Here is an 18008-nt window from a genome sequence, read left to right as displayed (position 1 = left end):
TTTACACCTTATTCTGCAGCTGTAAACCTTGAACCATAAGAAAATTGTGAATTAAGTTTTGTTTTTTTCGTAAATTAGTGTAACATAATACATAAGGAATTCTTAATAATCTTGTAAACTGAAAGCCGAAATGGTTCCATTCATTATTTACTTGTTATGCATTTTGTGAAGTGTTTGTTTAGCATAAACACACTCTTACTAATTAATATAATTTTTGCTAATGCGTGATTGAAACATGGTTATAGCTGTTTATAAGCTAAATATTTAGGGGTAAAAGGCAATATTAAAATAATAATATATACTGTAAACAACAACCACCATTTTTCAATTAACTGAAATTTAACTGGCTTGACAAATCTTTAATAATTCATCAGCCCAAAGAGCACTGTAGCCACTTGATTCTGCAAAACAACCTACATGTGGGGGGTCTTGTTCAAAAGGATCCAGATACACTGTTTCCTAACAACTAAACAGGGATCAGGGCATCAGGCACTGGGATTAACTCACAATCTATATCACAATGTTTATTGACATTGCACTGTCAGTGTTATAGGCTATTAAATGCCACTTAGGGTTTGTTTCTTCTTTTTTGCATCTCTTTGCCAATCAGGACTTCCTGATGCCAAGAACGTTGCAGACAGGATACGGATCACGGAAGCACTTTCAGACGATGGCTCCTCCTTCCTCTTTTTTACCTCCAGTTAGACACATTTCAGTTCAGTATCCAGGTACAAATGAAATCTGCACCACTACTGCTGCCGTTGATTCAAAAAGTTATTTCTGTTATGATCAAATCAGTGCAAATTCAATCTATTCAGTATTACAGGGAGTTGAACATACTGTGAGCTCAAAAAGCCGCACTTAAAATGTTATTCAGCATCAGATAACCTTACAAAATATCATTTAATTTACTTTAAAGAAAGATATTGTAGCATGAGCACAGCTTTCAAGCAAAACATTTCATGAATGTTTTCAAATGATTAAGCAACAGATAGCATTTTGACACTTTCTGGTTGTCAAATGTTAGTTAAACATGTTCAGTTAATATGACGAGCTAATACTACACCTGTGGTTACTCTTAATCGGACACATGTGTGAACATGTGGGGAACTGACTTCATACATCAAATGATTGCAAAAATTTCTAAAAAAAAGTGTAGTTCAGAGGAAAGGTCTAGAATAATTTGTTTGCAGATGTCACTGATGTTTTTTTTTAATCTAATTCAATGAAATCCATCTATTTTTAAGTGTGGCTTTAGTTTCCAAATATTTTTTTGTGGCCACTGCGGGCAACCTGAAAACCTATAATTTTGGAGATAAAACATAATTGAATGGAACATAATGGAACAGACTGTTTATATACAGAAATATACATAGTTGTGCTCAAAAGTTTGCATACCCTGGCAGAAATTATGAAATTTTGGCATTGATTTAGAAAATATGACTGATCACGCAAAAAAAAAAAAATCCTTTATTTAAGGATAGTGATCATATGAAGCCATTTATTATCACATAGTTTTTTGGCTCCTTTTTAAATCATAATGATAACAGAAATCACCCAAATGTCCCTGATCAAAAGTTTACATACCCTTGAATGTTTGGCCTTGTTACAGACACACAAGGTGACACACACAGGTTTAAATGGCAATTAAAGGTTAATTTCCCACACCTGTAGCTTTTTAAATTGCAATTAGTGCCTGTGTATAAATAGTCAATGAGTTTGTTAGCTCTCACGTGGATGCACTGAGCAGGCTAGATACTGAGCCATGGGGAGCAGAAAAGAACTGTCAAAAGACCTGCGTAACAAGGTAATGGAAATTTATAAAGATGGAAAAGGATATAAAAAGATATCCAAAGCCTTGAAAATGCCAGTCAGTACTGTTCAATCACTTATTAAGAGGTGGAAAATTCGGGGATCTCTTGATACCAAGCCAAGGTCAGGTAGACCAAGAAATATTTCAGCCACAACTGCCAGAAGAATTGTTCAGCATACAAAGAAAAACCCACAGGTAACCTCAGGAGAAATACAGGCTACTCTGGAAAAAGACGGTGTGGTTGTTTCAAGGAGAACAATATGACAATACTTGAACAAAAAAGAGCTGCATGGTTGAGTTGCCAGAAAGAAGCCTTTACTGCGCCAATGCCACAAAAAAGCCTGGTTACAATATGCCCAGCAACACCTTGACACACCTCACAGCTTCTGGCACACTGTAATTTGGAGTGACGAGACCAAAATAGAGCTTTATGGTCACAACCATAAGCGCTATGTTTGGAGATGGGTCAACAAGGCCTATAGTGAAAAGAATACCATCCCCACTGTGAAGCATGGTGGTGGCTCACTGATGTTTCGGGGGTGTGTGAGCTCTAAAGGCAAGGGGAATCTTGTGAAAATTGATGGCAAGATGAATGCAGCATGTTATCAGAAAATACTGGCAGACAATTTGCATTCTTCTGCACGAAAGCTGCGCATGGGACGCTCTTGGATTTTCCAGCACGACAATGACCCTAAGCACAAGGCCAAGTTGACCCTCCAGTGGTTACAGCTGAAAAAGGTGAAGGTTCTGGAGTGGCCATCACAGTCTCCTGACCTTAATATCATCGAGCCTCTCTGGGGAGATCTCAAACGTGCGGTTCATGCATGACGACCAAAGACTTTGCATGACCTGGAGGCATTTTGCCAAGACGAATGGGCAGCTATACCACCTGCAAGAATTTGGGGCCTCATAGACAACTATTACGAAAGACTGCACACTGTCATTGATGCTAAAGGGGGCAATACACAGTATTAAGAACTAAGGGTATGCAGACTTTTGAACAGTGGTCATTTCATTTTTTTCATTGTTGCCATGTTTTGTTTTATGATTGTGCCATTCTGTTATAACCTACAGCTGAATATGAATCCCACAAGAAATAAATGTTTTGCCTGCTTTTCTTTAAAAATGGTACATATATTACCAATTCTCCAAGGGTATGCAAACTTTGAGCACAACTGTATATACACACGTGCTGCTTCACTGTTTGCTTTCTCTTTGTTCTCTATTGAAATCAAGATGAACAGACGGCACATGTACATCCAGTGCAGAGCTCATCTCAGAGAGACTCCAAACCACCTGAGGCCTCTTCTGCAGTTTGTACACTGCCACCTGCTGGCTGGCTTCTCAAACCACAGCGAGCTGACTTTCTTCCTGCAACAGCCACGAACACACAAGGGTAATACATTTGCCTTTGTATTTGAGATGCATGAACATTTTATCTATTGTTTTGTCTCTTTTTTTTTTTTTTTTTTTTTTTTATTTATTAGAAAAGCTCACAAAGTCGAATTATACTGACATTATACAGAGACTTCATTTACTTGTATTCATTTGGCAGCCACTTTTATCCAAAGCAACTCAAATGCAATTAAAGTACACATTTAATCAGTATGCCTGTTCCCTGGGAATCAAAACCATGACACTGGCATTGCTAGTGCCATGCTCTCTCAGATGAGCTACATATTGTAGTGAATTTCCCCAAAATTCTACTCTGATATGAGTTTGACTCGTGAGGGGGGGAGGTCGCACACTGGACGCGTCTGGCAGACGACAGGGTGCATTCTACAATTCGAAACAACTGTTTTCAATGATGGTACACAAACCGCCGCCGCCAGACTCCAGTGGTTAAATCCATATTCGGTAGTGATATGATAGGTGTGGGTGAGAAACAGATCAATATTTAAGAACTGTTTTACTATAAGTTCTTCTCCCTGCCCAGTAAGTGGTGATATGTATGAAGAATGTGAATTGCCAAAAACAAAAGAATGTAGAAGTGAAAGTGGAGCTTTATAGTAAAAAAGGACTTAAATATTGATCTGTTTCACACCCACATCTATCATATCCCTTCAGAAGACATGGATTAACCACTGGAGCAGTGGTTCCCAAACCTGTTCCTGGAGGCCCCCCAACACTGCACATTTTGCATATCTCCCTTTTCTGACACACCCAATTCAGGTCTTGGAGTATCCACTAACGAGCGGAGGAGTTGAATCAGGTGTGTTTGATTAGGGAGATATCCAAAATGTGTAGTATTGGGGGCCTCCAAGCCCAGGGTTGGGAACCACTGCACTGGAGTTTTATGAATGACTTTTATGCTGCCTTTATGTGCTTTTTGGACCTTCAAAGTTCTGGCCACCGTTCACTTGCATTGAAAGGCCCTACAAAGCTGAGATATTTTTCAAAAAATCCTCATTTGTGTTCTGCCTAAGAAAGAATGTCATACACATCTGGGATGGCATGAGGATGAGTAAATGATGAGAGAATTTTCATTTTTGGGCAAACTATTGCTTTAAAGTGACTTATGAAGTCCAATACATTCTGATACCAAAGAGAACCTACCATATTCTTCTCTGATTGGACTGTAGATTTATGAACAGATAATAATATGCATTTGCCTTCAAATCGCTTGAGGTACATATCTGGCATATTTTTTCATCCCATCATAATTTCTTTGTACTCAGGAAGTACTCAGGCCAAGATCATATTAGATCTGCATGGAATCAACAGATGAACATCATGCCATCTTTTATCATCACAGAAGATCACTGTCAAAATCAACTTCTGATTGCAGGTATTTATCCCTCCAAAATCTCATTTGAACCAAGCAGAAAAGATTGATTGTTCTTTCAGGCTGCACAGACATAAACTCAGCAAAAAAAGAAATGTCCCTTTTTCAGGACACTGTATTTTAAAGATAATTTTGTAAAAATCCAAATAACTTTACAGATCTTTATTGTAAAGGGTTTAAACAATATTTTCCATGTTTGTTCAATGAACCATAAACAATTAATGAACATGCACCTGTGGAACGGTCGTTAAGACACTAACAGCTTACAGATGGTAGGCAATTAAGGTCACAGTTATAAAAACTTAGGACACTAAAGAGACCTTTCTACTGACTCTGAAAAACACCAAAAGAAAGATGCCCAGGGTCCCTGCTCCTCTACGTGAACGTGCCTTAGGCATGCTGCATGGAGGCATGAGTACTGCAGATGTGGCCAGAGCAATAAATTGCAAAGTCCATACTGTGAGACACTTAAGACAGTGCTACAGGGAGACTGGAAGGACAGCTGATCGTCCTCACAGTGGCAGACCACGTGTAACAACACCTGCACAGGATCGGTACATCGAATATCACACCTGTGAGACGGGTACAGGATGGTAACAACAACTGCCCGAGTTACACCAGGAATGCACAATCCCTCCATCAGTGCTCAGACTGTCCGCAATAGGCTGGACTGTTGGACTGGTCCGTCATGGTCTGGGGCGGTGTGTCACAGCATCATCGGACTGCGCTTGTTGTCATTGTAAGCAGTCTCAATGCTGTGCGTTACAGGGAAGACATCCTCCTCCCTCATGTGGTACCCTTCCTGCAGGCTCATCCTGAAATGACCCTCCAGCATGACAATGCCACCAGCCATACTGCTCGTTCTGTGCATTATTTCCTGCAAGATAGGAACTTGTAAGTGCCTTGGTGGAAAAGTGGGGTAACATCTCGCAGCAAAAACTGGCAAATCTAGTGCAGTCCATGAGGAGGAGATGCACTGCAGTAATTAATGCAGCTGGTGGCCACACCAGATACTGACTGTTACTTATGTTCATATAAATATTTACACATGTTAAGTTTGCTGAAAATAAAAGCAGTTGAAAGTGAGGATGGGGTTTTTTTTTTTTTTTTTTTTTTTTTTTTTGCTGAGTTTATTATAGGGCTTAAGTGTCCCATGATGTTTTGATTCAGACTAGTGCCTTCAATGTAATCATGTCATGTTGCTTAGCTGCAAATGTGGCATTTCAGCTCAAGGTCTAAGCATGAACTCTGTTAATGGATCTGAATGGCTGGGATTATCCCTTTTTAAATCCAGATGTTTTCATTTGCAGTGAAGGACACAGCTGTTTCCATGTGGTGAAGCCCTATAAAGTTGGACACTACATCATCCACCCTGAGTTTGTGTCAGAAGCAATGCACTATTAAAAACCAGTGTTTAGGCAATTGTTTTATTTATTTATTTTTAGGCAGTTGTCTAATGTTATTTAAAATGTATTAAGGTATGTTGTGTGGCGTGAAATCCTGCCTTTCATTTTAATGACCGTAGAATGTATTTTTTTTGGCTTTAAAACGAGCATAAAATGAAAACAAATAAAACGGTGTTTAAGGGATGTGCCCAATAAGTCTCATTATTGTCCCTTACAAAAGTGTACCATGGAAACCATAGTTTCCAACAAATAATGATAGTTACCACAGAAACATGGTACAAACCACTCCTATTAAATTAAAATTAGTAGTGTTTTGGCTGAAAAGGTTCTAATGTTTAATACTCATTGTACACATTAACAACGTCATGGTTTTGGCTAAATGAATTATTTCTTATTATTCAATAAATGATTATGGATTAACAAACTAACATGCCTCACAAAAATGTACCATGGTATACACAGTTTACTCCAATACTATAGTCACTACAGTTACTATTCATGAGCTAGCACTGTTACAAAATATAAATAATACAAATAATTATATATAAAACGTTAAAATATTCCTATATTGATTTATTAGGATATTGTAGTATTTGAAGTAATGAGTGTTTTGGTGGGAACTACTGTATGGTTACCATGGCAAATTTGAGTTTAAGAAAACAAACATTTTTTAGTGTTGCTCTTGGCATTAATTTTTTTTTTAAAACAAACAAAAAACGATATCTTTGAATTTTAAACTGCTGATAGATAACATCGCCAAACAGCAATACTCACGCTTCCGCTTTCGAAGAGCAGAAAACTCAATCAAGTCAGTCCACTGGCGGCCATCTTTGGAAAGCTCCCGGGAGGCTATTTCCAGTCATGCCAGTGCAGCTCCTATCTACTTGAATGGGGGAACACCGAAATCTTAAAAACGGTTGGTCAAGATTACGATCAAAGATCATATTTCGAATCAGCAGTAAAATGACAACGCTGGTATCATAAATTGTGCTTCTTTACCTGAGATTACGCTAAAAAAACCCGCTATTTTCCCGGCTTGTAAAGCTAATACGCATGCGCGTTTCCGAGACGATTGACAGGCGGTGTCTTTATCTAAAAGGTGATTGGCTCTTTTTACCTGTAAGGCGGGACTTCCTTTCTACATCCGTTGACCGTTGAGCGTTCCAATTTCTCCCATTCAGTTTAATAGAAATGGCCCGTCTCTGCTAAATACTCTTTGACTCAATTTCCCAGAGTTGCAACAGAGCAGTGCAGAGTGGAGTGTGTGAGCACCGCACAAACTGCACCAATAACAAGACACCGAGTTCAGCGAATGAAGTGAACTGTTCGAGGGAACATGTCAACAGCACACGAAAACAAGACTACTCGAGCTGGTAAGTATGTTATCTCATGCAAAAACGTTTAGGAATATACATTGCGGATTCGTGCCCAGTCAGCCTCAGTTACACCCTGAGTGTTTTTACAGCCGTCTTGACCCTTGGCTGGTAGATCTTTGGCTCTTCGCTCTCTTGTTGCTGCATATGTCTCGTCATGTGACAAACATACAAAACTGTTTTTCCAAGGATATTTTCTTTTCCCCATCAAACTTTTAGACCAATTGCGATATTAGCCTTCTTGTAACTATTTCTCGAAACTATTGCATGTCTCAAGACTTGTTACCCTTTGACCCATCTGAGCTAAAATGAACATGCACGCCTCTCTTGGATGTCAAATAATATTCATAGTGTGTTTCCCAGTGCTGTGGCTATTTTAGTTAAAGTTTACTCATCATACAGTCTGATACTCTGAACTATTTTTAATGTGCATGTGTGTACTTCTCTCGAGCTCTTTGAGTCTCTATCTGGTAATAATAATAATAATAATAATAAAAATAATGGTGCAAAGAGTTTGAAGAAACTGTTTCTTGAAGTCACATGTTCTGAATCAGCAGAATTGTGTTTACTTAAAGTGCTGTGAGGTAACAAATGTGCTTTATCTCTTTGAATATAATGCCTTGTCAAGATAGGCTAAGTGTTGTGGGAGCTTAAGTCTTATTTCAGTGTACAATTGAACGGTATTTCACTTATTTGCCTAGCAAATTACCCTTGTTAAATGTCCCCTTTCCTGTCAAGTATACGTAATTTCTTTTTCTGTAATTTTCTGTGCATGATTAAAGCATTAAAAGGATATTCCGGGTTCATTACAAGTTAAGCTCAATCGACAGCATTTGTGGCATAAAATTAAATACCACAAAAACTAATTTTGACTCATCCCTCCTTTTCTTTAAAAAACCCCCAAAAACCTGGGTTACAGTGAGCCACTTACAATGGAAGTGAATGGGGCCAATCCATAAATGTTAAAATACTCACTGTTTCAAAAGTATAGCCACAAGACGTAAACAATATGTTAACATGATTTTAGTGTGATAAAATCGCATACTAACCTTTTCTGTGTGAAGTTATAGCCAATTTTACAAATTCGTTGTCATGACGATGTAATGTCAACAAACTCAAACCCTTAAAAACTGTAAAAACGACAATTTAAACAACATTACAGCTCAAATAATACATGAGTTTTAACAGAAGAATTCAAGTGCTTTTATAAAATTATAAGCTTCATATTTCTGCCTTTAAAGGTGAAATATGTAACTTCTTTCATGTCAAAATATGTACGTACTATTCCAGTTTATTGTTCAATGACAAATATAAGTAAGCCATTTGTGGGTTTACCTCCCCCAAATGTATAAACACTGAGCCTCCCAGGCACTATCAAAACATTGATGTATATATTTTGAGCGGCTTGCTCAGCTCTACCCATCTCTTTCTAGCTCAACCTATAGCGTGAGTCTGGGGCGTGGCTACTTGAACTAGCTGTTCAGCCGGGGGAATATGAACAACCATGGCAGACATGTAGTGAGTAAAAGAAATGTAGTTTAGCCTACAGATGTTAAAGCCAAAATTCGAAGACTTGCCAAAAGTCTTCATGTGCTGGCTTCATGTGCCTACCTCATGTGCTGGATCCCCCTCAAACCCAGCTGCCGTTCAATCTGGCGATGTTGTCGGACGACCCGATTCCTCTGCCACACTTTCTGTTCTGCTTTTCCGGTGTCACCTTTTATTTAGTATGGCCTATTTGTTCATAGGGAATCAGAGAGTGTGAAAGGGCGTGATGAGCCTAAGGCTACGTCCACATTAATCCGGATACATTTGAAAACAGCGTTTTTGTTTTCGAAACCCTCTCCATCCACACTGCTGTTTTCAAGCATTTTCCAAAAGTTGCTCATCAACATTGAAACGTATGAAAACGCTTAAATCCCCTTACAGCACATGTGAAAAATCGCCTATCCATGTGCGGTCTGAAATGCAATTGTACACGTGTTCTGTCACCGGACACCAGTTTTGAGTAAACTTGGCTTCGCCTATGAAGGAATGCATTGTGAAGGTTGTACAAAGTAACATTTATCTTTAACAATGCTCTCAAAGTGGGGCCTGGGTAGCTCAGCAAGCATTGACGCTGACTACCACCCCTGGAGTCGCGAGTTCGAATCCAGGGCGTGCTGAGTGATTCCAGCCAGGTCTCATAAGCAACCAAATTGGCCCAGTTGCTAGGGAGGGTAGAGTCACATGGGGTAACCTCCTCATGGTCGCGATTAGTGGTTCTCGCTCTCAACGGGGCACGTGGTAAGTTGTGCGTGGATTGCGGAGAGTAGCATGAGGCTCCACATGCTGTGAGTCTCCGCTGTGTCATGCACAACGAGCCACGTGATAAGATGTGGGGATTGACTGTCTCAGAAGCGGAGGCAACTGAGACTTGTCCTCCGCCACCCGAATTGAGGTGAGTAACCGCGCCACCATGAAGACCTACTAAGTAGTGGGAATTGGGCATTCCAAATTGGGGAGAGAAGGGGATAAAAAAACCCCCCAAAAACCAATGCTCTTAAAGTGAATAACAGGCACAGTAACACCTCTACAATGTGGGCCACCATCTTGATTGTTTTGGGTTGAATGGATCACATGACTGCGTCACATGACAACAAATATGTCATAGTTTTCAGATATCTCCGTTGGGAGAGCGTTTTCAAAAAGCTCAGTTTTTGCTGCCAAAACGCAGTCTCCTTGTGGATGGAAGGCTAAAATGTAAGGGGTGTTGGCAGAGGTTGTTTGAAAACATACTTTATTTTTGTAATTCTGTTTGCTGCCACTACTAGTGCAGAAATTACACACTTCACCTTTAAACCCTCTAAAAATTGGCCCGATTCCATTCCCTTTCTTTATAATCCCTCGGGAGAGGAGGTGACGTCACATTCAAAAAGCTGGGTTTAAAAGAATGGCGGTAAACCAAATGGGTGGAATTGTATTGTCATGGCGCTAACCCTAACGAAATGTGCTGGAACTGAAGACACATGCAGCAAACCTCCCCCCCTCCCCGTTCGATGGAATACATATAATTGCCACCCTAATGTAACCATTCCAGATCCTGTTTTTGAAAGAACTGTTTTACCAGCCGAGAAGTGTGTCCTTCATCAAATACCGTAGGCTACATACTTTGACAGTATGCGATTTCGGACAGAGGGTCTATTTTATAAAATAACTAAACCTACTTTAGATTTTCTTTGATTTAGGAAGGAACTTCGTTGTTAAGGAAGTGTTTGTTCTTAGTGAAATCACGTCTCTTGTTTCTTGCGGAAATTAACTTTTTTAGCATAACCAAATTGGTTTGACGCATTTCTCTCAAAAGCAAAAAACTAGAGTTCTCCTACATGTAGCTCAGCCTTGTTAGGCCTTTCTTCTATAGCAAACATAGCCAAATGTGATTTTCATTTCAAACCATGTCTGTCTGGTGGTTCTGTGCCAGTCTCAAAGTCTTGCAGGTGCTGTTGTACATTGCAAACCCACGGGCCCTTGTGTTCTCCTGAAGCAGGCAATTCACACACTGCCACCATTAGCAACCTTGGCAGCATTCATAGAGTGGGTTTGTTAATGCCTTTACTTTCCAGCAGACCAACGCAGAGCAAAAGCTAAAAAGGCTGTTTTTGTGTACTTGAGGTTAATGCTGAAATTCGTATTGTGACTTTTGCAAGACAAGTAGATTTCTATTTGGATTTTTTATTCAAACTTTACATTGACACTTTTTGCCACTCTTTTCTCTCCAGGCACATAAAGGACGATGAAAAGGAGGAAAAGTCTACACTGAGAGAAGGAAAAATGGATGCAGGACTCCATATTGTACGTTTAGCAACAAATCTACTCTGGCTGTTTTGCTAAATTCTCCTTTAGTTTCTCATCAAGTCTACCACGTTTTCTTCTGTACATTCAACATTTTAGCCCCTCATCAGTTTTATCAAATAGAACGGTCACCTATACAACTTCTTGACCGTGAAATCAAAAATAAACCACAGAATGTACCAAGTAGTACCGGGAGGCGCAGGTGGAACCATAATTGATGGCGTGCCCATTAAGAAGATGAACAAGGACAGTCGGCCTCTTGTGGGGGCTGGAGTTATTGGTGTGATTCTGGTGATTGCGGCCGTGACAGCATGGTGTTACTATATAGCCTCTCTACGTAAAGCTGACCTGTTGAAGACAGAATTACTTGATCTGAATAAGGATGGTTTTCTCATCCGCAACCAGGCTGGGGGGATTGTCTTGAAGATGGGATTCAGGTCAGTGTATATGGTGTTGCTTATATGTTTCTGACCTCTTTTAAACCTTATTACAAAAACAAAATGTGATTTAGTCAATGATAACTGAATAATTCAGTTATAGGGGTGACTCTCATGAAATCTGCCAAGAACATGTCTGAGTTTTATTTCACCCCAAAATCAAAAGATTGAAATGTACATTTTACTTATAAAGCTATTTTTAAAACCACAAAAAAATTTCTAAGACCGTATTATTTACATGACTATAAAGCACCTTCCCCCCAGATCTCATTAGCGTAATGCAAAAAATCGAATTCTCATTTCTGTAATGTGGAAAAATAAAATATATGTAAAAAAAAATAAAGTAAAATATTTATATATCATGGTAGCATTTTTAATCGATTAAAAAAAAACAGTATTTTTTCACTGTAATTGTAAAACAAATGATCTTTATCACTCTAATGCAAATACAATTGAAAATAAATTGGAAGTCAAAAGTAAAACATCCAGATGCATTACGGTAAGAATAATTTGGTGGAAAAATTTACTTAATTATCACGAAAATAATGTCACAATTCTTAATGGTCCCAAAATAGGCATTCATATTCTTACAAAAAGAATTGAAAAATAAAATTTCTTATTTTTGTTCTTTTCATTTTGGGGTGAAATGTGACCTGGACATGTTTTTGTGAGATTCACTCTAATTTTTTTCTTCTTTGATAAAAGTTCTCCATATTTTATTACATTTTCACAAATGCCAACCTAAAGGAAAAAAATTGTTTAAGCCGTTTATGAATGCTTTTTCAGGTCTGGCATGCTTGATCTCGACTCCTGCTCTAAAGAGGGAGTGATCCTTCGTTGCTCGCATTCATATGCAGGTAAGGTGAACTTCTTCATTATGACGGTGAAGCCAAAGGAGACAGTGATGTGTTACCGTGTGCGCTGGGAAGAGCTGGAGTCTGACCGGCCTGTGGAACACGCTATGTCCTACAACGAATCGTACTGGTATGGTGGTGCTGAGACTGCTGTTCAGCATTGGCCTATTGTCATCTCAGGCCAGCAGGCACCCAAACCTTTTGTCACCAGCGATGTGTACTCCAATCGTCATGACTTTGGTGGCATCCTGGAGCGCTACTGGCTATCATCCAATGCCACTGCCATTAAGATCAATGACTCTGTGCCCTTCCACCTGGGCTGGAATGACACAGAGAAAACCATGTACTTCCAGGCACGATATCAGGACAGTCCATATAAACCTGCACTTGGAAGGCCTCCCTATGCTGAGCTCAGCTACAGAGTCTGTGTGGGCCCAGATGTGACCTCCATCCACAAGGTGATGGTTCGGAGATACTTCCCCAAACCCAACAAAGTGCCTGCTAAGGAAATGTTCCGGCACCCCATATGGTCAACATGGGCTTTACATAAGACCGACATCAACCAGGAAAAGCTTTTGAGTTATGCAGAGAATATACACAAATATGGCTTTAACTGCAGCCACTTAGAACTTGATGATCGCTACACTAGTCAATACGGGGAGTTTGAGTTGGACTCACAGAAATTCCCAAACGCTTCTGCCATGTTTCAGAAGCTCAAGGCAGATGGCTTTCTCATTTCTCTGTGGACACATCCCTTTGTGAATTATGATTCTGCTAATTTTGGGCCATGTGTACAGAAAGGCCTGTTCGTGATGGAGCCAACAGGCCAGCTTCCTGCTCTGGTAAAGTGGTGGAATGGCATTGGTGGAATCCTTGATTTCACCAATTCAGAAGCTCGAAACTGGTTCATGTCCCAGCTTCGCTCTTTACGCTCCAAATATGGTGTTTCCTCATTCAAATTGGATGCAGGCGAGACGAACTACTTACCTTGGCAGTTCCGAACCCGAGCCCACCTCCCTGACCCAAGCACCTTTACGAGGCGGTACACTGAAATGGCCATTCCTTTCAATGAGCGTGCCGAGCTTCGCTCTGGCTATGGTTCTCAAAACATCTCCTGTTTCTTCCGTCTTAACGATCGGGATTCTGTGTGGGGCTATGAGCTTGGCCTAAAGTCTCTGATCCCAACTGTCCTCACCATTAGTATCCTGGGCTACCAGTTCATCCTTCCAGACATGATTGGAGGCAATGCCTATCCCAACCGTACTGATGGGAATGGAAAACTGCCGGACCGTGAGCTCTATATCCGCTGGCTTGAGCTTTCTGCTTTCATGCCCTCTATGCAGTTCTCCATTCCTCCATGGGAGTACGATGATGAAGTGGTGGCTATCGCTCAGCGGTTCACTGAACTACATGCAACACTGGTGGCTCCCAGAGTTATAGAATTGGCTGGAGAAGTTCTGGACACCGGAGACCCCATAATTCGCCCATTATGGTGGATAGCCACCAGTGACGAAACTGCTTATAGAGTTGACTCACAGTTTCTGATAGGAGATGACTTGATGGTGGCACCAGTACTGGAGCCGGGAAAGCAGGAAAGAGATATCTACTTACCGGCTGGACGCTGGAAAAGTTACAAAGGAGAACGATTTGATAATAAAGAGCCAATACATCTAACTGATTATCCTGTGGATCTTGATGAAATTGCATATTTTGAATGGGATCAGTGAGACTTATGGAAAACATCTGGAGTTTGTGCACGTCTTCCATGCAAAGCATTTGCAAAGTTGTTGATGTCTTTGTTTGTTGCTTCTGGGAACTGACAAGTTTTTTTCACATCATATCCAGGGTTTGAATGCTACTATGTAAAAACAGGACAACATGCCTCTATTTATGAAGGTCACTGTTGTACATGATTCACTTTTAAAGAAAAAATCATTTTAGATGTTAATTTTTTTTTTGTGCCATTACAATAGTTAAACATGATATACATGGCTAAAGCTCATGCATTAATCCGTGCCTTTGCTTTAACAGTGAATGTCTTTGAGATGCCGTAATTTTTGATCTGAGCCTTAATATTAATAGAAACCAGCCTCCACACATACAGCTGGCCAAATAAACCAACCGTACAGTTGTTAGAGGTTATGGATGTATTGTAAGGGCTGTGACTGGTTATTATGTACAATGTATGTGCAAAATATCTATTTAAAGGAATAGTTCACCAAAAAATACGAATTCTGTTATTTTGTTTACTCACCCTCATGTTGTTCCAAACCTGTATGAATTTCTTTCTTCCATAGAAAGCAAAGGTCATCTCCTGATTACTTATTTCTCTATAATGAAAGTGAATGAGGACCAGGGATGTTGAGTGCCAAATGAAGAAGAAGAAGAAGAAAAAAAAGCACCATAAAAGTGTAACTACTTTGGTCACAATTTTGGTCTTTTCCTAACACCAAAATATTGTAAAGCCTCAGAACAGTTGGAATATAATGCACAAGTTGTATGAACCACTTTAATGATACTTTTATTGTGCTTATTGTCATTTAGCACAGGATCAGTCCCCATTCACTTTTTTTTATATGAAAAAGAGTGGCCATGATATTCTTCAAAAATTCACCTTTTGTGTTCCACAGAAAGTCATACAGGTTTGGAATGACAGAATTTGTATTTTTGGGTGAAATAATTCTGTGTAAAAAGGGATATTTTTTTTGTTTTGTTAGTACTGTACATGCCTTCTTTCTTTAGGCATACTTAATGCATTTCTAAAGTTCTCCATAAAGCAATCTACTTTTTTTCTCTAGAATGTATGAATTTGCAAGTGTATATTTAGACTATATTAATGGATGGCTTTTTCTGCAACCAGTAGCAGTGCGTGCTGCACAATTGAGCATAATCTGCCCTGATCCAGTTTTTTTTATTTTTTTAGGACTAATACTGAATCAAATTAGATGCATGTTTGAGTAATGGGTGCTCATTTACTTGTAACTTCATTGATTTGAAATTGACCAAAAGTCCTTTTTCTCAACTGCTGTCATATGTATTCATATAGTGCCAAATACTTCACCAACAGTCCTTGTTCAAGAATTACTCCATTACAGACACATTTAATAATTAATTAATATTTCCTGTCACACTAATTTGTATTAAAGGAATAGTTCACCAAAATACTAATCCTGTCATTATTTACCCTCATGCCATTCCAAAACAGTACGCCCTTATTTTTTACATTTTTTTTTTTTTTTTTTTTTTTTTTTTTGTGGAACACAAAAGTAGAAATTTTTGTAGAATAATTTAGCAGTTTAGATTCAAAACACGGTGTCAATGTCTTTGATGGCAAATTTGCTTCAACACCGCACACTATTTAAAACTGTGGATGTGAACACAGGCTAGAGACGCACTTCAGTGGAGGGCAAGATTATCAGTGAATAATTATTTTAATTTCGGTCTGTTCTCCATGCAGAACTTGCAAAACTTATAGTATGGTATGGACTCCTTTTATGGTGCTTTTGCATATCGACAGATGTGATCCCTATGCATAAAGATTCTTAAAAAATGTATACTTTTCTGTTGCATGTAAGAAATAACAGTATACAGATTTGAAACAACATGGGTGAGTAAATGATTACAGAATTTTCATTTTTAGGTGAACTATTCCTTTAAAGTATTAATGTTTTTATGGATACATGTGCTGCTCATCATGTTTTGACTTTGTTTTTCTGCTGTGCCCCCTCATTTTTTGTGTGTTTTGCAATGATGGTACGACACTGAAAGCTTGGTCAGTTAATCTTTATCAGATTATATTTTTGGTACACAAGGGTCAGCTTTGTGTTTGTTTAATGCTCTTTCAGCATGCCAGCAATCAACTTGCTCGCTCACTGCACACTTTTTTTTTTTCTAATCTATGACCTCCAAGCTTATTTTAAGCTCTTCCCACACAATTACGAAAAGCGCACTCATCCACTCTACTGTAACAATGACTGAGTCTGTCAAGCAATGTGTCTGATCTAAAATCAGCTACGGAGTACAAAGACACGTGGCGGCTGCCTTTCCATTACACTGGTACGTCAGAGAACAGTTTAATATTACAAAATATTTGTGTTGCTTCGTGATATTTTAACGACTTCCTTGAGATGTGCTCTCTTGTCTGGTGTAATTTTCTGCACTGGGAAGAAGATGAGACGAGACTAAATGTCCTTGTGGATTCTACCATGAGGAGATCTTGTTAACGGGGCCCTGAAAGTGAGGGCCCCGGTTGCCTCAGTCAGACTGTAAAGTGCTGATGGTCTGGAAATTTGCTAGAGAAAAACCACCATTAGCTTTCCACGAACTGGAATTTCATGTTTTGTTTTGTTATTTAGCCTGTGATCACATTAGCATTTATATTCCTGGAAGCAAAGATGCTGCCTGTTAAGCTCATACTAATTTTGACTCTGTGTGTTGGTTTAAAATATTTGAAATGTTCTCATTACTGCCAGCTGTATGTGGTTTTTAAAAGGTCTGTTAATATGCAAAATGTCGATGACTAATACAATCTATTTTTATTTCAAAACAAATGGTAGAAAAAGAAAGTATTTGTCCACTCTGTTTTACATTTTGCTCTTTGGTTAAACCAGTGCTTTGGATGAAGCTAGTGATTTAAGGAATCTGTGTGAAAATGTATTATAAAATATTTCAAATTGTTAACATTATTTTTTGTTTTGCGTATGCTATACAGTTGGTTTAATCTCACGAAACCTGTCAAGAACACATCCCAGTCATATTTCACCCCTTGTAAATAAATTATATTTTGCATAAAGAATTATCATTACAGGTTTTTAAAAAAAATTTTATGACAATATTAGGTGCATTTTCATTACTGTAATGCATTAAAAATGTCACAGTGTTTCACCCTTACATTGTTTCAAACCTGATTTGTATGAGAAGAGCATGTATGAAAAGTCATTTTTTTGACCTGCTGTCCTGAAAATATTGTTCTCCAAAGGACCAGAGGAGGGCAGTGCCCACCTGCTTTTTTTAAGTTCTCCCTAAACTTATGAAGTGTTAGCATGGTACAAGAAATCCTGTACTTTATTTCACAATTTTTCTCTCACAAAGTATAATTAGTGTGATGAGATCCAAGTAAAATGGTACCATTAAACTTTTGACCTCTCTCATGAATGATGAGTTATTAATTCTGCTTTTTCCACAGCAATAATTGCACCGCCCAACATTAGTGATTGTGTCTTCAGTGGTGGAATGAGGCCACCTACTTGCTATTTAATTCCCTAGTTTCCTGTTTGATAGAGTTGCAGCACATTAATTTTGGCACGATATGCGTTGCAATTTTGGCTCATGTTTCTGGTGGTTATTAGTTTAGTTTTATTTGTTTTATGCAGTTGGTTAGGCCAACCTCAGCCCTTTTGTGTAGTTCAGTATTGATTTTTATCATGGTACTGATTTGTGGAGTGTAAATGAAAAAGTTGATTAAAGCAATAAGCCAGAGGCCATACTTTACAGTAATTTTACCAGGGGT

The 18008-nt window shown here is 38.9% G+C and overlaps 1 protein-coding gene and 2 long non-coding RNA genes across 3 annotated transcripts; 2 read left to right on the top strand and 1 right to left on the bottom strand.

Moving 5' to 3' along the window:
• The first annotated feature begins 3039 nt into the window (after positions 1 to 3039).
• Positions 3040 to 6093, top strand: LOC127428415 (uncharacterized). The gene is made up of 3 exons (XR_007895106.1): positions 3040 to 3209; positions 4492 to 4601; positions 5909 to 6093. It is a non-coding gene; the product is annotated as an uncharacterized LOC127428415 (long non-coding RNA).
• On the bottom strand, positions 4798 to 7261 carry LOC127428414 (uncharacterized). Its single transcript, XR_007895105.1, has 3 exons — positions 7122 to 7261; positions 6779 to 6887; positions 4798 to 5475 (listed from the first exon to the last, which is right to left on the bottom strand). It is a non-coding gene; the product is annotated as an uncharacterized LOC127428414 (long non-coding RNA).
• On the top strand, positions 7243 to 17389 carry LOC127428410 (myogenesis-regulating glycosidase-like). Its single transcript, XM_051676761.1, has 3 exons — positions 7243 to 7377; positions 11136 to 11645; positions 12432 to 17389. The coding sequence occupies exons 2-3, from the start codon at positions 11383 to 11385 to the stop codon at positions 14224 to 14226; spliced, it is 2058 nt and encodes a 685-aa protein (XP_051532721.1). The 5' UTR covers positions 7243 to 7377; positions 11136 to 11382; the 3' UTR covers positions 14227 to 17389.
• The last annotated feature ends 619 nt before the right edge of the window (positions 17390 to 18008 follow it).

Source organism: Myxocyprinus asiaticus, chromosome 38 (assembly GCF_019703515.2).
Source record: "Myxocyprinus asiaticus isolate MX2 ecotype Aquarium Trade chromosome 38, UBuf_Myxa_2, whole genome shotgun sequence".
Lineage (NCBI taxonomy): Eukaryota > Metazoa > Chordata > Actinopteri > Cypriniformes > Catostomidae > Myxocyprinus > Myxocyprinus asiaticus.
The sequence above is the reverse complement of the archived record's forward strand: the minus strand, read 5'-3'. Positions and strand labels throughout refer to the sequence as shown.